This window comes from Girardinichthys multiradiatus, chromosome 18 (assembly GCF_021462225.1).
Source record: "Girardinichthys multiradiatus isolate DD_20200921_A chromosome 18, DD_fGirMul_XY1, whole genome shotgun sequence".
Classification (NCBI taxonomy): domain Eukaryota; kingdom Metazoa; phylum Chordata; class Actinopteri; order Cyprinodontiformes; family Goodeidae; genus Girardinichthys; species Girardinichthys multiradiatus.
Window position 1 is genome coordinate 31,991,516 of NC_061810.1, and position 21,303 is coordinate 32,012,818.

Sequence of the window (21,303 nt, forward strand, 5' to 3'; positions counted from 1 at the left end):
TGTCGGTTAAATGCCCAAAACTGATCTTAAAACAGAGAAATTACCAGTGAAATGATACTTTAAATGCTTGAAAACTTAAATTTCATAGCTGGACAACAAATGAGTATGCAAAAATAATATGGCAAAATAAAAATGGATTGATAGATAATTTAGTGGTGTCTTTATTTGTTTCTGTTTGAGAGCGGAGGCAATCCAAAGGAACATATTGTAAGTACTCTGAGAGGAAGTGACCCTTCCCTTGTACATGGAGTGCCACGTTTGACCTCTTGTTATAGCAGTGACATGCAAGCCATAAGTCAGTCCGGCCTGACACGGGAGTCAGGTGGCCAACTGACCCTGGCCTTGTGCTGGTAGACAAACTAAATGCATTCTATTTAAACACTCCCTGCCAGTCCTTTCCTGTAAACAGCGTAGGGTTGAGGCATGGGTGAATGTGGCATTGTGGGGTGATGTAGCGGCAGGCTGGGCCACTCAGGGGACACCGAGAAGCAGGCGGCAAGCATCACAACAGCAGCAGTGTTCGTGCACAGCCTATACCCACCAACTCCAAGTGTGAAGCTCTTAGAGCACTCAACATAATTGCTGCAGTGACCACGCATGTGAAAAGGGGTTGAAGGAACAGGGTGAAGGAAAGGGGCACAAGGGGCACAGGAGGGCTTGACCCAAGGCAATCAAAAGAGTGATGGATGGTTGGTAATTACTGGTAAATGGAGTGCCTTTGCACTGCAGCACAGTATTTTAACTGTGTGACTGAGAAAGTCCAGGAAGAAAAGCAGAGAGAGAAACAGAAAAGAGTACACAATCAGCATAAGCACAAACAGTCTGCATCTAATACACTCTGAGGTGGCTCCATACAGCTAAACATTCTATAAGCATCTAAGTGTGTGTGTAATCTGTGCACTTCTTATTTTATTTAAACTCGCTTTATTCTCGGACGGGAAGTGCTTTTCACAGACACAGACAGGGTTAAACATGTCTGGTGAAGAGCGCAGAGGACCCAGCTGTCTATCTACGACCTTGTTTGTGGGGTTACAGTCTGCAGCCTGAGATCAGCTTTGGTTTGTCAGCTTGGTCAGTCTCCTGACAGACTGTGAGTGAAAGGGTAACAGACATATTCACACTTGTCAAGGCTTTGCTACCTGAGTACCTTTTGACATTGAGCAAGAAGCCTCTGCCAAATGTCATCTCAACATGTTTGTGGTGCAACCACGTTGTATGAGAGTAAAATGCCTGGTTGGTACAATGTTTAAAATCAAGTCAGGAATGCTTTAACAAACCTAAAACAGAGCATAGGCAATTATTTTAATAGAAAAGGTTATAAATAAATAAAGGGAATTACTTTTCAATTTTCACAGCCAACAACAAACTGAAACCAAACTTTTATGTTTACACAAGTTAATAGAAGAAATTGCATGTATTTTAATTTATAATCCAGCATAAGCAAACACACTTTGTCAAACAAATTCCTGAAACATCAAGGGAGGGCATTGTTTCAGTTGGCTTCATCTCACTCCATACACGGCTGAGAGTACGAGTGGTTTAAGTTTACTTCTAAAAGAAAACAGCTTGGAAATATGAAGGAATACAAAAATATTTTGGCTTCCAAGTTAAAAGGCAAAAAAGACCACAAATATAATGTGCAACATTTGCAGACACGGTGTCGCACATGTGCATGCCAACTGAAGTGCCATCATGATCTTGTGAATGCAAGCCAAAGCAAGCCTGGGGAACAGAGTCATTTGAGTCCATGAGGTTAAGCACAGAAAGTTCTGAGATGATTTCAAGCTGAAGCTGGAGGAGGCCACATATAGTCATCACACAGCTACAAGACACACGTAGAGAGATCAGAAAAATGAGAGGCAGAGGGATCACACTTCTCTGCAAACACTGTGCACAAGAAAAACAGTAAACAGGTTTTTAACTATGTGCTATTTGAGCACATTGCTGTAATGTGGCATAAAATCGTTTTTTTTCTTTGTAATTTTGACAGTGAGCAACTGAAACTCCAGGTCAGACAGTGGTGACGTAGTGGTATCAAGGATACATAACAGCTGTTGTTCATATGGTTTAGAGTTTATTTAATGAGTTGCCGGAGAATATGCCAGTGAGTTTTCAATGGTTGAATTTAGCATAGAGCAACATAGTGTCACACCCTTCCCCACCTGTTGCTGCACACTGGTAAGCTGGCTGAAAGAAGGCTCCTACATATAAATTCAGGTGTTTGGAAACCTTTTTATTCAAACATAGACAGTCATGATGTGGAAACTATCACTCACCCAAGGTAAAGCTGTTATGCATCAAACTGCTACCTGAGCCGATAGCCTAGTTTATTAACCTTTCATACTCCCAGTCTTTCTCCAAAAGCAGAAGAACTGTGAAAAAGTACAATATTCTGAACTATAATCACAACTATTCTGAAATATTGAATGTGTTTATTACATAATAAGTTTACTTTTCAAAATCACAATTTTATGCAGAAGTTGTGTTATTTTTTTGTATTTTCATGGCAAATAGAAGCAGTTAGATCATGTTATAACTGTTTGTGTAAATATCTTGAAACCACTATCTTATTACTCAAAACTATGATATGGTGAAAGTTTCATACCAGCTTATACCAGCTTTACGTACAGCATTTGTAATTTACATTTTACAATGGTTATAACTGTACTTTACTTTTCACTTGCTAAGTAAAATAAGTTATATTGTAATTATATTTACAATAGAGTGCAAAGGCAAGGAAAGAAAAACATTCTGGGTTTTTAGATTTTCAGTGCTAACAGTACATTAAAAAATGCTCAAATAACCATTCCTGACTGCCACCCCTAATCCCCCCTGTAGCAAGCTATAGGAACATTTACAAAAACCTTAATTTAACACAAAAACCAAACAAACATAACCTATTTCAGGATTTATATTTGGTTGTGAAAATGAATGTTTTTTTTTTTTTTAATTACAGCATCTAGTGAGTGATTTATAAGGGAAAAAAAAACACAACAATACGTTCATAAGAGATGAGTGAGATAAAAATGTTAAAGATTATCTGCTTGTGTGCAAAAGCTGTGACTTTCTGGCTTCTGCCAAGGGTGCCACTTAGATTCATACTATACAACAGGAGGTTGACAAAGACAGAAAAGCACACAGAGAATTGAGAGCAACATTCAAAACATCTATACCTTCAATAAGCAACTCCTGTCCATGACTCCCCAGCAGAGTCCGTGACAGAAAGGGTGCAAAGTCCACAAAGATCTCTCTGAGCAAGGGAGCCACCTTCTCCAATGCTCTTTCTAATTTTGTAGTGATGCTGTAAAAGGGACACCAAGTATATTAGTCACAAAAACACATTTAAACTAAAGCCAAATAAAAATAAAGTTGTACCCTATCATCCTCAGGCAGAAAAAGGTGATTAAATTGACAACCTGCACACTACTGACAGAACTTAGCCCACACGCTGCCTTTCAGGGTTATGGAGGAGACAGATATCATGAGTGTGGTTGCTATCACCAGAAATCTCAATAAGAAAAGTTGTATGAACACATCTGAGCAGCTGGTTGGATTTTGTGAAAGATATGTGGCCAGGGTTAAGATTACAGGAGCTAAGCACAGGAGAAGAACAGCTGTACAGTAGCCACTACATGAGCCTGTCTGCCATTATCTCATCACCTTCAGAAAATCAGTTATCTGTAGTCATGCAGCTATTCAACTCAGACTGAATACAAAAAGAGATGCAAGTCAAGACTCAGCTTATCTCTGTGCTCTTATGTTTACACACAAAGATAAAAAAAGGCAACAAAAGGAGAGCTGTAGCCTGTTTTCTTTCATAAGATGGGCAAAAAATAGAAAGGCAGGAAGGCTTGGTGTAGGATTTGGATGGATGTGTAGTGTAATCTGCCCCACAGCACACTGGAAAAATACAGCATAGGCATAACACACTGGCATAAAAGGGAGGATGCAAGCTGAAGGTTTAGGAGACTCGCACAGATGTCCTCCCTGAGACATGGGCCTGCATCTCTGTAGGCTGCCTGTAATCCTGTCAGAGAGCTAAAGGGTTGGAGCTCAGTAAGTGTCTGCCTTTTAGGTAGTGGATTATGGTCTACATCACACAAGATACAGACAGAAAGAGAAGATGCAACCCTCATGAATTACAAAACTTCATGAGTAAATAGAAAAAAAATAACATCAGAACCAGCTTTATTTTATTTTGCCAAAGAGGAGCAGGTATTTTAGCTTGGAAATTTTACCCAAATCTAAATCTGCAGCAGGATAGTAACATTATCAATTTTAGAGTCTAGCTAAGAGATGTTTGTTACTGCTGCTATGGAAACAATTTTTTTATTCTTTAAACAACACTGGGGCAAAGAAAGAGATCGCGAGACTGTGGAGAAAGACCTAGGCTCTCAGTAGTCAGTGGGAGACGAGATGTATGCATATATGGAGGTGTGACAAGGTCCCAACCAGATATAAACGCAAACCTATACGCATTTCCATTACAAATTCTGCAGAAACATGAATATCCCACATATTTTCTTTCAGTGTTTTAGTTTTGATTAAAAATGATGAAATAAACACAAAGGGAAAAAAACTCTCAAAGACATAAAATGACTACATTTTGAGAAAAAATATATACCTAAAAAATTAATCATACACCAGTAGCTTTGTCCATCAGAGACACAGTCTGAGTTTAGTAACAGAGGAGGTTGAAAGGGTTGAGAAGCCATGTGGTACCTCATATTTTCGACCGTGTCTTCTGGCATGGGGGCCACGGTTTGCACAGCAGGAAGATTTTTACTGGTTGCTCCATTGACAAAACTGGCGGAAGACGATGCAGTAGCAGAGGCTGCCTCAGTGGCTCCTGCAGGGAGACAAATAAAAGCATGCAACATTTATGAAGGACAAAACTATTTCTATCTAAATTCACTGTAAATAAACTTCAATTAAGTTCTTACATTTTAGATGTGACTGTTTAATTTTAAATGTTGAAAACATGTTTTTAATATTTTAATATTGTAAAACATTAACCACCATAAATAAAAATACATTTATATATATAAATGTAGCTCCAATAAAGTCAAATCTGGTGGTTATAATTAAGAAATAGTTCACAATGTGAAAACATATAAAGAAATCTAATAAAAAATGGAAATATGGATCCCAAGAATGTAGACTTCAGCTCAATTTTCAAAAGAGATGCAACAGTTAAAGCCATCTGTTTCTCCTTGTCTGCAGCAATAACAAAATGATAAATGGTAAAGATTCATGGAAAAAATTATATATTTACTAAAATAATTTTGACCTTATTTAACTTTTTTCTTAAATCAAAAGCAGCCATTACAATACCAGAACACCAACTTAAATGTGAAGCATCACATTTGCATGACAGCAAATGCTCCTATTTAAACTATTCTGTCTTTATAACAGGCTAAAATAAGGCAAAAAGAGATCATGGGATTGGGGTGTAAACATGTGGTTTTAAGTGAAAGAAAGCACATTTTTATTTGGATACATATCTCACATTCCTGAGCATGGGCTCAGAAAGGATATGTTCTTTTATTTCTAAAAATAGCACACAGAAAATGCGGAAAGACTCCTAATGATTTTGGTATTAAATGGATTCTTTGAGACTAGCAGAAAACATAAACTCCAAGTTCAACAGAGAAGAATGCCAGAAGAATCAGTATGACAGCAAGAGCTGAGGAAAGTAATGCAATCAGACAGGAAAGCATTTTACATATCAAAGATGTGCATGCAAATTCATTCTCAGTTTTAGAAAGGCATCAATTTACAGCATATTACAAAAAGACTTAATCTGGGGCATGAGGAGGTACAGTCGTGTTTGCAGATCAGTATTTTGCAGTTAGTTGTGCACAGTCAAGGCAGATGGTGAACAGAGAGCAAAGAGAGCCATCTAGGGGTTTTAGAAAGCAAATACAGGGTCAAATTATCCAAAGGCCAAAATGGTTTTGTTTCTATCTTTGTTGTGGCTTTAGCGAAACAAAAAAAACAGAATGGGCCATTAAGATGAGGATCTCACCTTAAAAGCTCTGAACTGCCAGTCATCCAAAATTAAATCAATCAAAGTGGAATGTAGTAGTTAAATTTGGTATGTGTGCTGCGTGTTCCTTTTGTTACACCCACCGGTGGTGTTGATCATGCTTTTTGGGGTTGCAGAGGCAGCAGCAAAGATGTTGGGGTTGCTGCAACTTAAAAGCCCATGGGAGGTGCTGGTGCTGCTGGTTCCCAGTGTGTTAACTGCAAAGCTGCTTGGGGACGTTTTCTTCACAGGCACCACCACACTCCTACAGAACACACAAGGAATGCATGAAATTAAAACACACGCACAAATAAAAAACTACTACTACTAATAATAACAGATGTAAAAAACATTTTACAAGTGAGATCCCGGCTGACTGAAAACACCAATATATACCTAATATTAAAACACTGTAGAGAAAACGCACTGCAATATGTCTCAACCTGTAAAAAGCACCACTAAAATATTCATGCGGTATAACTTATGGCACCCACTAGGTGCAGATTTGAAGCATTGATGCCCTGCACTGTTTGTGAAACTTACCTTTTTTAAAGAAATATTAAACAGGTTAAATAATTAACAAACAAAACAAAACTGGGTCAAAGAATCATTTTAGCATTTTAGATTTTGGCAACTTTTTAAAATTCTTCTTTTAACTGTTGTTTTACTTTTAATAGTAAGGATTTAACAATTTTATATTTGTATTTCCTGTTATTCAAACTAATATCAACTCTACTTACTATACATTTCTGTACATTTTTCACATTTAGCTCATTTGTTTTTAGGGTTTTTGCAGTTTTATTCTTTGCCTCTTTGTTTTATTCTACTGTGAAGTGCTTTGTGTTGCTCTTGGTTTGTGCCCTATAAATAAAAAACTACTTACTAAATCATTTAGGACACATCATTAAAACCTTTAATTTAAAGATAAACACGAATTTAAATTTCTTTTCAACTTGTTTCTATACTTGTGAAATGGATATGAGATGATAATAGCATCAAATAATAGTATTAAATAAATTAACATGTTTAGGTGAGAGACAAGTAATGATGATTCGCAGCTCTACTGGTGTCCCTCTGTAAACAACGGAAAAGAAAAGCAGACATTCGAGTGAGACTACAAAAGAGCAACAGGGAGAATTTAACTAACAAGACTTCAGATAGGAAAAACTTAAATATATGCGCATATTTTTGTAGATCAAGAAATGCATTTTCATTTCTTAGCTCTAGAAGTATCAAATATATAAAATTTGGGGTCAGCTCTGAAGCACAACCTGGAAAACAACATCTTGTAAGATTACAACAAAGAAATTCAAAATTAAAATGAACTTTACCGACCATCCCTCAGCAGAAACCCCACTCAACGCAACTGTCGAAATTTGCAAATACATGAGTCATGTGGATGGATTTAACGGAAATAAAAAGCACCCTAATGCATTCTTTTAATAAAAAAATTAAATAAACCAAAATTTCAAAATAAAGGTTATTTCAAATGTTACAGGGAAGAATTACAGCATTTTTTGCAATGTATGAACACCAGGGATTTTGTGGAAAACAATTTTTTCTTCATGTGAGATTTTTTTCCCACTGGGAAAAAAATACTAAAATTAAAAGGATACATTATTCTACATTTTGAAGTGTGAGTTTCAGCAAAAAAAAACTAAATGAGACAAAAAAGACAGAAAAATGTATGTTCAGGCTTTTAGACACCTTTACCAGAGGTACCAGTACGTGTGGAGGTTGCTGTAAATGTAGACGTTATTTACCAAATTTGTTATTTTAAGGGGTGGTGTGTTTAACACTGAGCTCAAGTTTCTGTTGTGAGAATAAAAACTGAAAACTAATTCATTTTATATATAAACTAAATTACATTATATGTAGTCCTACGGTAATTAGATTATCTTTTCCTCAATTAGCTGCTTACAGTCACAATTTTTAAGGCGCTAAAAGGTTTAGGTTTTTTAATTTCCTACACACAAAAAATAAGGAAATTAATGGTAGTTTCCTTTCTATTTATAGAGGGTACTACACTATACATCACATGCTGCTAAAAATGGAACTGGACAGGTCATTAATAAAAAAATTTAACAAAAAGCATGTGGAAGCTCAAAATAAAACTTGCACATGACCTTTAACAAGAAAACAGGCAGACCACTAACTCAAAGTGCTGTTCGCATGCAATGTTTTTTTGCCAAGGATTTAAAAAGGGTGCTGTGACTTTGGGTCTGCACCGGCTCCTTGACAGTGAAGAGAAGCTTGTCCTTATCGGGTCTGCTGTTGGCCTTTGAGTTTGTGAAGGTGCCAGATAATGTCTCGTTCAATATCCTGCAGTTACTCTGGGTGAAAAAGGCCAGGCCTTTGCACTGTCACAAGCTAAGCCTGTTGTCATCTGAAGCAAATCCCCAGATATCCTGCCTCTGCAAAACAACACGCACTTTTGTCGTCTTTTGTAGCTGTTTTATATCCACAGTCCATCTCCCAGATCACTAGCTAGAAGCGCGCTAAGCTGGAAACAAACCATTTATGGGTGGCTTATTAACACTTGCTTATATTCTATTCCACTGCAATGCTGATTTTGCTTAAACCTATTTAAAAATTTATGTTTTATTTATCAAAGTATTTTTCTGAAGATGAACTATACAAAAAATGTACATACAGTGACCTTTTTGCCCCCTAGACAGCCAAATAAGCATCTTACACAGAAAACAGCAGTAAAGCAAATTATATAAAACTTGGATCAAAATCCGCTCAATCATATGATGAAGAAGAAATATTCAGGAAGTGCTTGAGAGCTTACTGAAATATTGATGTCATCAAGGATAAGGCTGTGCTCGGAAGAACACTGATGACAAGTGTTATTTATTTAGTAGAGCCATCTACAGTTGTGAAATTGACAGATTTCAGAACAACACCAGCGTGTTGTTTATTGTAGGAACTGTGTGGGAATTCTTTATCCGAGAACGCAAGCCTCTCCTTTGGCATGGCTGAGATGTTAGATTAGATCAGCAGGATGTTGCTAAAACATAGACCTTTTTTAATGAATAATTCATTAACCTAGCACTCATGAATCATGTATAAATTATCTAGTACATATTTTATTAATAGGATTGTCTTAATCGAGTTGCAGTGTTTAAAGCAAGCATTAATCTCTGGATGAATATTAATGAAGTCTGTGGCAACTGGAGATTTAAAGTATAACCAAAAATTGATTTCGTTTTTAGATTGTAGATAAGATTCCAATATAAAAATGCTTTATTCAGAAATATTGAGAAAAATGTAAAGAAGAAGATGCTTTTTTACATTTTGTCACAGTACAACAAACACTGACTGTGATTTTGGATAGACAAGTGCAGACAAAAGGCAGGTAGGATAAATCTTCAGTAGATATTTAATTTAAAAGGAAGCTTAGAGCAAACTGATGAAGGGCCTGGCAGGAAGAAAACTGTGAGAAAATTCAGAGAGCAGAGCTAGGCAATAACGGAGGGAACTGACAAGGAGGGAGTGAAACTGGTTCCCTATATACTGGGGTGGTAATTACTGGATGCGAAACAGATAAGGAGGAGCCTAATTAACAACAGATAGCTGAAGGGAACTTTGGGAAAACTACTGAAAGAAATGACTGATAAATGCGTAAGGGAAACAATAACCAAATAGAAAATGACCAAACACAACTGTGGGTAGAAATACAAAACCAAAAGTGACAAAAAAACGGTATCATGAAGAGCAAGAAACACTCCCTACACGTCATTGATGAGGTTGTTTAGACATTTTGAGCAAGGTTCGGCTATACCAAAATATCTCAAGCTTTGAGCATCTCACCGAGCACTATTCAAACATCATCATCCAAAACAATTATTTGGCACCACTGCAAACCTATAGACCGTTCAGCTAAACTGACAGGAGAACCAATAATAAAAGAAGCAGCCAAGAGGCCTATGGTAACTCTGGAGAAACTACAGAGATCCAAGGCTCAGGAGGGAGAATCTGTTCAACTATTAGTCATGCCCTCCACAAATCCAGTCTCTATGGAGGAGGGGCAAGAAAACAGCCATTGTCAAAAGAAGGAAGTCCAGAAACCATGTAGGTAACACAGCAAAGACGTGGAAGGTTTTCTGGTCAGATGAGACAAGAATTAACTTCTTGGCCATATGCAAAACCTTATGTGTGGCAAAAAATTAACCCTGAACAGTGGAAAAGGTGGAACCAGAATTATCTTGTGGGGATACTTCTTCAGCAGGAACAGGCAAACTATAATAAAAATCTAAAAAAAAGCATGCATCCTTTTCTTCACAGTTGTGCACTACTTTGTGTTGGCCTATCACATAAAAATAGCTAAAAGTTAATTACTTTTACGTACGAAAATGAGAAAATGTACAAGTGGCATGAATACTTTAGCCAGGCACTGTATATTAAAAAAAAGAAATGATCATGACTCTCTAACAGACCAACTAATCTGGACGGTTATGAGACAAAAGGAAGGAAGCGGAGGATAACCGAGGTATGTCTTTACTGCATTTAATACGGGTCAAGTAGATGTTTGGCTGCTGTGTTGCTTAAACCCGTCCTCTATGACAGACTGCCCCCATGCACTTCACTTTAGGGCTTTTTTTTTTCCTCGTCCTTTTTTGATATTGTCACTCTCAATCTGCTTTTGCCCTGTCAGACAAATGAAAGACCTTTCCATGGCTGGCAGCTCATTTCACTGGCAGGTGGCAAACAATTAGAAACAGCAAATAGAAGCAGGAGGGGTAGTGACATGAAAAGCATTAAACAAAGTTGTAAAGGTGGTCAGGAGGTTTTGTGTGAAAGCATTTCAAAAATAATACACTTTGCTGGGGAGACTAATTTCAGGCTGCCAACTCCCATTATGGATGTGAGCGGTGAGGATGATGGCTGGCCATAGTGTGGTCTGTGGCCGCTTCTGTTCAATCTGTCATCAACGCCCAGGAGACCCCTAGCCTGTCAGCTGTCTTTTCTCCACATACTGCTCCATGTTTCTCCCCTATTCATCAGGCTCACCTTAGTCAAGCTCAGCAGCAGAATACATTAGGGAGAGAGAAGACTCCATTGTTGTTCGTTGCAGTGCGTCTTTTGCTCACCCTTCTAGGGTATGTATTTAATGTCATTAACTATCTAAAATCAGTGGTAAAAATATTGTGCTAGTGCAAAAGTAGCTAAAAAATATCAGTTAGGAGGAATCAGGGATCAGCGGGAGCCCCAACTTGAAATCCCTGCAGCAGCAGGATTGTAAACAGTCCGATCCAGACAGATTACCGTGTGGTTCCATGTAAGCCAGGAATGTAAATAAACTAAAACAGTATGACTGTTCTTGAGAGACTGTTTCAAACACAAACATTTCTCGTTGGAGAGAAAGAGCACAAAACAAGTGGGCTGGTATAAATAATGTGTTCCAGTCACCTTAGAAACTATTACTGCTATCCCACATATCTGAGATAATCCTGATGGATTAAGATAACCATTCTACAGTTACTTGAGACACCACATACATCCAGAATAATCTATAACCACAAATCATTTTTGAATTTCATGTTTCCTAGATTTTCACTAGCTAATATCAATGAAAATGTTTGTACTTTAAACCAGTACAATAATGTCTCTAAAGGCCAGTGTCCTGCATGTGTTAGATTTTTGGCTGGTTCAGGAAACTTACTAAGAAAAATGGTTAATCACCAGGCCTCTACAGAACTTGATGGTACGCTAAGGAGGTAACTCAACCATTTGATACAGCTGTGATGGAGCAAGGACCCATCTACAACAAGGACACTGGCCAGTCAGGACGAGAGTTAGACACCATTGCTTTGAAAATATGAAGACCAGGTTCTTTAAATCATTTCCGTCTTAGTCAAAGTTCAGTTTTAGATCTGAAAAATGTCTTTTATCCAGCATTCGTCATAAATAATATAGTGAAATTATGAAATAATCCTAAACAGATAATTAAAAGTTTTGCATAAAAACAGCAAGTTCGACAGCTTAAAAAAAGCTTTGTAGTATCTGACTAATGGTGCAAAGATGTATCTGGAAAATAATGCTTGAATTTCGCTATACCCCAATGAAATCCCAAGTATTAGCTTAGTGTCCCAATAACGGTTTATATGTAAGCACGGTGATTAAAGTGATACAATGAATAAAGTGAGACACAATCACAATACTAGTGTGGGCCATGGAGTGTGTTATTTTACCACATTTTAAAGCTATTGACTTTTCAAGCATACACATAACATGGGTTTTAATGCTTATTCTTAAACTGAGCTCAGTATCAGATTAATAAAAAAATCTGGTTGTGACCTTCTTACCTGAAATCAGTGCTCTAAGATACACTTACTGCAATGATCTGTGGGAGTCATTTTCATATAGTTACATGTTACTGACTTAACATCTTACCTGTCAAAGGAGTGAAACTGCACCGGCAACATAGCCTGGGCCTTTGCAGCAGGGTCTGGGAAGGACACTGGCTCCAGCCCAGCCTCCACACCCTCCAATGGGGCTGCAACCAAGCTCCTCAAAATCTCCTTGACATTAATGCCCTTCTTGGACTGACTAATGCTGATGATGAACGATGATGATTTGACCATCTCGACATTAGAAGATGCAGACAGAATCTCCTGGGACTTCTTTACCTCAGAGGAGAGTGTGGATATGAGCTCACTCACAGCACTAGCTCCTCCCTCTTTGTGATCCAGGTCAGACCCATTAAGGATGCTGGCTACCTGCTCATCTACAATCCCAGAGTCTGTATGGGTTAAAGAGCTTTCTATGTGGAGGTCTTCAGAGGGCAAAAAAATCTCCTTACTGCTTGGAAATGATATTGGTGTTTCTGTAGAACAAAGGCACAAATTAGGGAGTGTCAAATACTGACATTACAATCACAGACTATGCATATTTTATTTGATACACCAACATTTTCTTTTTAGATTTGAAGTTTTTTAAATTTATTTTACTGATAAAATAAATAGCATTGGGTTCATGTACATAATGCTGCGCATTTGTATGCCATCACCTTTGTCTTGATACCGCTAATCCCACCAACTGCTTTAGACATCAACCAAAATCAGTAGGGAGAGCAAATATCCAGCTGGAGCTACATTTGAAAGCATCTTTATATGTTAGAATAATCCATATGAAGTCCAGATTGAAATCCAATTGGGAATCTGTGGATGTGTGGATCTGAAAATGCATGTTGACAGTATTGATGGACGATTGTTGGTCAAAAACATTCAAGCCTACGGTTTAATGAGATCTTCAGTAAAAATAAATACACTTAAGTATAAATAAATGTAATTACTATGTGCTTTTTAGCAGTACAATTACATAAATTTATGTAACTGGTGTACTATTTGATTTTGGGTATTTGAAGCACATTGTAGTTTGTGGTTGCATTAAAATGTGAAAAAGTTCAACAGGCATCCACTCTTTTGCAAGGTAGTGTTTGTAGAAAAAGGAGAAATTTGAATTCAGAACCACATAAATTAATATTAACAGAAAAAATACATACGAGCGCAGCTTTACTTTCAAAGCCAAAGAGTAAATATCCTGTAGAGTAAGTCCCATGCTGAGGAAGCATGTGGCTTACATGACTGAGCCTCTAAGATTTCTTTCCAGAGGCTCTGATTTTCCAGTGAGATTAACTTGCCATTTTTCTCCCTCTATGTTAATAAAACGCAAATCATTTTCTTCAGCTTCTTTCTGCCGACAGCCATAGATATTCAGCCACTTTAAAGGAGAAGTAGTAAAACAGGTTTTAGATATGCGCTCTGTTGTCCTACAGTACACCTTATTGTGTATAGGAAATCGCTACATGGGCAACTAATAAGCTACTTTTTAGTATACTTTTAGAGCACAAATAGAACATAATGTAAAGCTAAGAATGTTTATTTAGTCCTCCAATTATTTTTGGAGAGTTGCAGAAGCTCCTTTTTTGATTGTAGTTTATTCTGTCCCTGCGATTACAAAAATGCAAGGGTAGCTATATTAATGTTCATCACATGCCCCTTAACAGGGTCAGCAGGGCCTGATTTAGCCTGCAACTCCACTGGCTTCCTGGTCCATCAGACAATCGTCTGCCACATGCCGTCTGGAAAATTCCCCTATTTTCTGGTGAAATTTATGAAGGCGGCCGTGTGCCTTTCTCCTCCCAGCAACCTCTATGATCCCATTCTCCTCTGGTGGATTGCTTGCCTAATGGGCACTGACAGATGGGGCTGAAAATAGCAAGCCTGGCTCCACTGCCCCAAAAACCCACAGCTTTCTCATCTCTAAACTTCTCACTGCTCATCTTCTTTGCGTGGTCTCAGCTCTTTAAATTACACTTACATATTCAATTTGGTTGCTCTTCTCTACTTCTATTTTCTTTTATTCACTTCACCTTTTATCTGAATGAAAGTTGATAAAGTATGTTCACTCATACGTTTCACAGAGCCAATTGCCACTGCTGCAGACAATGTGCTAAACCTTTGAGGGCAACCAATGATTTCCTTTCTTGTGACTTAATGTATGATTTATGACTGCAGGCACTTTCTACCTTTTATTTCAGAGTGGATGTTGATGCCTATTCAAGTTTCTAACTTCAATCTTCAGCACAAGTCTATTTGCTTCCACGCTGAAATCTGTGCAGAGCAATTAGCAGAACTCATGAATAAATCATTTTGAAATGGTGAAACACAGGCAGGGTTTCCCTATTGTTATAGCGAACAAGCACTAAGCTTCTACATGCTGGCAGCAGAACAAGAGAAAGGACTGTGGACAGCATTTTTGTTATTCATACACAGTCACTTCAAACAAAGATTAGACGAGTGAATGTAACAAAAGAAAGGGCATAGTACCTTCGCTGGACAGTGAATTGAGCTCGTGATGTACACTGCGGCCAAACTGGCAGCTTATCTTGTCAGGCTCACATTGGGGCTCAAGGATGTCGCGGTATTTGGAAACCATCAGGACAGAGATGAAGTACACTACAGCCAAAGCCAAGAACTGGGCTTGTTTACTGTCATCCTGTGGGAAGAAGTCACAACTATTATGTGGCCTTCTATTCAGAGGGCTGTATTTTCTTACAATCAACACAACAACTAATTGTCCCACAATTTTTAAAATAAGTAGGCCTAACTAGAAACATCTGTCTTTGAAAATAATTTTAAAAACTAAAGATTTCCCATTTATTGATTGTTACACTTAAAACTCATGTTTGCCTTAATGTGTGGGGATTTACCAAGAAATCAGTTGGTGACTGGAACCAGCTGATTTTCAGCTTTATTGACCTCAACCAGTGACTGACTCGTCAAAACTTAAAAATCCAAACGTTTTGCCATCAGTGAGCTACCATTTTTGAAAAACTACCAGGCCAAGGTGAAAACATTAATATACCTCAATGCTTTTTCTGAGTTAGCCTTTTTGTTAGCCTCATCCCATAATTGCCTAAATCATATTTGCCAACATATGACTTAGGCAGTATTGCTGTGAGAATGATTTATAATATCAGTACGGGTTTGAACTGAAAACAGAAAAAGCACTAAAGGTGTATTAAGCTATTAAAAGGAAACAGTTTTCTAGATGTCGAGTCAGATCTGTGGTTTATTCCAGTCGTGAAACAGCTGAATTGCAAAGTTATAAACTCTGAGTGCTCAATGAATGAATGACAAAAAGGCTAGAAATAAATGTTTTGAACACAGTTATTATGTTCTACAGCAAAGGTGTCAAACTCAAGTCCTCGATGGCCAGTGTCTTGCAACATTTACAAACTTCAACACGTATGAAGCAAATAATGAGGACATTAGTGGTATTCTGTAGAATTTGACTACATTCTGTGGAGCTCATTCAGCTGTGTTAGATCATATCTAAAAGTAGCAGTATGCTGGCCCTTATGGACAGCAGTTTGACATCCCTGTTTAATGGTTCCCACAGAGAAATTGGAATGTGCTAAAATGTCATTATCATCAGGACAAATGTTTACAAAAACAGAGGCTAGGAATGGGTCACAAACCAATTGGTCCCTCTCTGTATCTTCACTATCTGTCTTTGTGACAAACACATGCATGTCTTCTGCAAAGGGATATAGAGTTCGGCAGCTGCCATCTAATGACCCATTTATTTGATTCAGTTGTGTTGCACTAGAACATGCAGCATATCAGCCCTTGAGGACTGACTTTGAACATCACTGGGATAGCTGGATCAAGCTCACCACATCACGAAACACAACAGCTCGGAGTCGATTGATATCCACGTCCTGCAGTAGTCGATCAGGGTCCTTGATTGGAGACAGGTTAGTAAGGCCAGCCTCCCCGGATGTCTAAAACAAAAATTTAACCGAGCTCTATTCAAAAATATGTTACTTTTAAAAGCTATTATGAAACAAAAAAAAAAGTGGACATGGAAGAAATAAAAACAATGATGTCGACATTAAGAGATCAAAGAAAGATTTAGCATGGTATTTGCAAATGATCCTGGTGGAATGTTTAACTATGGGCTGAGATAGCAGAATTTTTGATTTTTACTATGTGAAATGCTTATAAAAATCATACCTTGCAGGTCACAGCATTTTGCAGAATTTCCTGAGTCCTGTTGTTATGTCTCTGCCTAAACTCTAGACAGTTCCTTACAGCCACACAACACACTGTGCACAAACAAAGACAGCAAGCACACAAATAGGGTTGTATTTCAGAATCAAATGAAAATTAAATGTTGATATCATGCATGACCTCTTTAAACCTAATCAATTATCTCTGATGGCCATTTGTTCCAGGCTGACAGGGAAGGGACCAGGAGAAAAATCAGCAGCCAGACTGATTTCACACTAATGCAGTGATGAGAAATTGTATGTGTAAGAAGGGCATTGAAGGCTATCTGTCATCCCATAAACTGCAAGTTGGACTTAACAATCAAGCAAAGGCAAACTTACACACAAACCCACAGGCACATATGAACAAGAATAAAGATGGGACTTTATACAGACAAATATCTATCAAAACAGTTGACTTTGAATTATTTAATTCTGAATGCAACAATTATTTGTTTTTGTTCAAGTATAATTTACTACTGCTTGATTATATTCACTGAGAAACAGAGACAAAAAAGGCAGAGGAAACCTCAGACTCCCACATTTATCAGAAACACAAAAGGCATTTGCGAACAGAACATGATAGCACTGCGAATCCGTCTCTCTGCTCTTTGTGAATTTAAAAATATAAACTGCAGAAGAACCCTGTGAATTTTATAATTTGCCACACAATTACCCAAGGATCCCTAAATTAATTAGCTCAGCTGATCAAACAGAGGATTTCAAGGGATTAGAGGAATTAATATTATGTGACGCGAACACTATTGTAGTATCTTCCGACTCAATTAAATTTCTGTTGTACATGCATGAATTAATGATACTGTAATTCTTCATCATCTCTTTAAACTAGCTGACATTTAGTCAGCAGGAAACAGTCTTAGGCAAACATATCCTACCCAGTCTGAGGCACTGGCGCATTAAACCACCAGAGGACATGTTCTTCTCAGCCTCAATCTCACTGAAGTTCAAGGAGCTCGAAAAGACCAAAACGTCCACGATAACCATGAGGCGGGACAAGAAAGTGATGGCTGTCTCTGAGGACATGCCCTGTGTCGCCTCAATGTTCTCCAACTCAGTCTGAACAAATAAACAAGAGAATTATAAATGTAAAACAATTATTTGACAAACTTTCACCTTAACCAATACACTTTAACAAAGCATGCCAATAAGTATAGAAATATTTAGGATTGAAACAGAGTGGCATGCCAATGCATGTCATGGCAAATTGGGAACTGTGTAGTCTATTACCATGGTTATAATAGATAGGCTCTCTAGTAAAACAGACATAATATTCAAAATAAGACAAACCAGTGGGGAATTAAATCTGAATATAAGAGGGATTTCTAAAAGGAAATACCAATAGTGTACAAAAGTAAAGGAGAACAGTAGTACTGACCTTGACAGTCTAGTTATGTGCAAAAAAAGATAAAGAAAGATGCTTTAAATCCATTTTACTTTCAAAACTACTCATCACAATTTATGAAATGGGAAAGCAAGCAAAACACAAATGACAAAGTCCTTTAAGGGGAAAGTCATTATACCAAACAAATGTATATACAAAATTCAAAATGAGGATGATCACAGGTATGTAACAACCGTCAGTGTACATACAGGGGAATCTCAATAGATCACAATGTCCTCAAAAAATTCATTCAGTAATTCGAAAAGTGAAACTCAAATCTTGTATAGATTCATTACTCAAAGAGTAATATTTTTTAATTGTTAACTTTTATTCATTTTGATAATTAGGGCTTACATGTAGCTGATGAAATCCAAAAATAGATTTCCAATACAGAGATTTTATGTTATGGAGTACTCCACAATTGGGAAGCTGAAACCCTCTACAAGGAGGGTAAGCTACGAAGAAGCTGACTGCTAATAAGGTTCTGTATCCAGGCATACAGAAAGTATAGTGGAAGGAAAAACTCTGCTTGAAAAATGAAACAATGAGATAAGGGCCCTAGAGTCAGCTCTTCAAAAACCACCACACAGAGATATACAGGACATAGGTTATGACCATCACATTTCTTGGGCTAAGAGACTCCTGAACCAGAAACAACAGATAAAGAGTCTTGTTCAGGCTGAGGACAGACTAACACACTTTATGGGGATGCTGATTTCATTTCCCTGCAGGGCTTGGCACCTGGCCACACTGCCAAAAGTACTTTCCCCACTGTGGGACAATAAAGGATATGTCTTAAGGATTTCTTAGATTACTGACCAGGGTATCTCTATGCTTGATGGGCCAGGCAACTCACCTGATCTAAACCACATAGAGAATATGAAAGGGACCGTAAAAAGGAAGATGAGAAACACCAGAGTCAGCAATCAGATGAACCAAAGGCCACGATTAGAGCAACCTAGGATTCCTAAATACCTCAGCAGATTCACAGGTTTATTGCCTCCATGCCAGATCGTATAATTGCAAAATGAGCTTTCTTTTTAAAAATGTATCTTAGGGAACATTCCAATTTTCTGAGTATCAAAATGTTGGGTTTTCATTATTTGTAAGCCACAATCATCTAAAGAAACAAACACTTTACATGTGCCACTCTGTGTGTAATATAATACAATACAAATATTGCTTTTTAATGGAATTACTGTAATTATTTAAGATTTCCATTATTTTCTGATTTATTGAGATTCACCTAGTTCTTGTAAATAGGCCTATGTGTGGCATTGCTGTAAATGCAAGACAAGGATAGAGCCAAACAGTTGCGTGTAAAATCCACTAGATGGCAATATTCCCTTTCACTAGAGTTAGACAGATGCACTTACAGAAGGAGAGGTGGCCGCTGAAAGAAGGGGCAAAATCCCTCCACAGGCGATGATTATGTTGTCTACCATTTGGGAGATGAGATGGATGGTGTTGTGGACAAAAATTATGTTTTCATTACTGTTAACAAAGTCCATGACAGATTTGGTGCAGTGGCTGCAAAGAAATGAAGGAACAAGTTTATTATAAGAACAACCGTTTTGATTTATTTATTTATTTTTGCATATAAAAAAGCCTGACCCATTCTTATTCCAGCACCGTTCTGTACCCAGACCCTCCCCTTCAAAATGTACAGGATTACCCGTTTTATCATGTCCCATCTCTCTCTCTCCATGCCTCAGGTACACATAATACCCTTAACACACCTTCTCCAGGCATGGACGTCACTCTCCAGAGCAAATAGCAGGTCAGTGAGCAGTCTCTGGTGCATGGATGACCATTTGAACTCTGGAATACGGAACATTGTAGTGCGAGGACCAGGGCTGAACTGGTGTCGGTGTTCGTCTGTCATGGGGACGGCCCTAAACCCAAGGTCCACACGTATGTCCTTTTCCACCTGAGAGACTGGGCGTCCATGCACACTCTGTTGGGAGAGCAATTTATCACTAAAACAAATACAGCCTGTAAGGCATATACAGTTAGTGCTTGTTGTAAAGATGGTGTAAGATGGTGTAAAGCATGTAGTTATATAACCTTGTTCTGCATTCTGGTACAAAAAGGTATATTATATGCTAGGACTTCTAACATAATATGAATGAGTCAGCAAGTGCAGCATAAAGCCCGTATGAAAATCAACAACAATAAATTCAACAAAAGCAATTGTGTAACTGCAAAAAGAAAAATGAACTTAAAAGTAAAAGCTGCATCTTGCTGACCCACCATCAGTGACCCAATCTTGGGAAAAAAAGCTCTACCTCACAAAAGAAGCACAGAGAAGGGAAGAAATGAGCAAGTCCCAAGTGACTGTTGTAGAATAATGCTTTGTCTCTTCCTCCCTCATATTGGCTCAGTTAACTATTCGAGCAACCCAGTTTCCTGAGTCTCAAAGGGATGATGCCTGGTGTGCAACAGGCCTCCCTGTCCCCATTACATCCACAGTGCAGGGAGAAAATGATCTCTGTGCCTCTGTTAATACAGAACAGTGCACCGAGGGCCAAACAGTGTAACACCTCAGTCTCCAGTTCAACGTCTTCTGTGATTTGAGAGCTGTTATTTTTTAAATTCATGTTTTGCTTTCCTTTGTGTAAGAAGTTATCTGTTTAATTTAGTAATTTGTTGCAAATCCATGAACCGTGGGGAAAAGGGAACATCAGTCTGTTAAAACAGATACCACTATCTGCAGTTTTCTTAAGAAACATTTATTTTTATAAACTTAAATGCGTTAAGATTTGGCCTTCCTGTGAATCACTGAATTATAGTTGTAATACCACTGTCTTTGAGAATTGTTTCACATCTGTGTGACATGAACCAACTTTTGAGACCTGTGGACTGGGTTGGATGATTGTAGTCCAGTCGTCCAATGGGATTACATTCTGCATTTCTTAGTTTTTGCCTTAGAAATCCACAGGTTTTCTATTGGATTAAGATTCAAGGATTGGAAAGGCTACTACATAACCACAGACATGTTGGTTTGGTCATGCTGCTCATTTAGTGATGTGTTTGGGATTGTTGTCTTGTTGAAACATCCATTTCAAATATGACCTCTTTTAGTATTTTTTTGTATTAAAATTAATCCATGATCCCCGTTAGAGGATGAATTGCACACCATCACATGAAAAATATCCCCTTAGCGTGATGCTTGAGCCACCACGCTTCACTATGTGCTGTGTTCACTGTTTGGGTTTTGCCTCAAAATCTATATAGATCTAAAATGAACAATCTTGCTTTATTCAGTGTATCAAATGATGTACCATTTGTCCTTAGGCTGATCAATGT

General features: G+C 37.9%; 1 protein-coding gene across 8 annotated transcripts in view; it reads right to left on the bottom strand.

Moving 5' to 3' along the window:
• nbeab (neurobeachin b) overlaps positions 1-21,303 on the bottom strand; it is a 302,755-nt gene that overhangs the window by 133,125 nt on the left and 148,327 nt on the right. For all 8 annotated transcript variants that reach the window (XM_047391759.1, XM_047391756.1, XM_047391755.1 and 5 more), the window contains 11 exons: positions 19,734-19,951; positions 19,371-19,524; positions 17,989-17,997; positions 17,489-17,669; positions 16,558-16,649; positions 16,218-16,325; positions 14,866-15,034; positions 12,428-12,860; positions 6,133-6,293; positions 4,723-4,849; positions 3,174-3,301 (listed from right to left, as the gene is read on the bottom strand). In XM_047391759.1, coding sequence (XP_047247715.1) covers positions 3,174-3,301; positions 4,723-4,849; positions 6,133-6,293; positions 12,428-12,860; positions 14,866-15,034; positions 16,218-16,325; positions 16,558-16,649; positions 17,489-17,669; positions 17,989-17,997; positions 19,371-19,524; positions 19,734-19,951 — 1,780 coding nt within the window. The remainder of the gene's footprint in view (positions 1-3,173; positions 3,302-4,722; positions 4,850-6,132; positions 6,294-12,427; positions 12,861-14,865; positions 15,035-16,217; positions 16,326-16,557; positions 16,650-17,488; positions 17,670-17,988; positions 17,998-19,370; positions 19,525-19,733; positions 19,952-21,303) is intronic.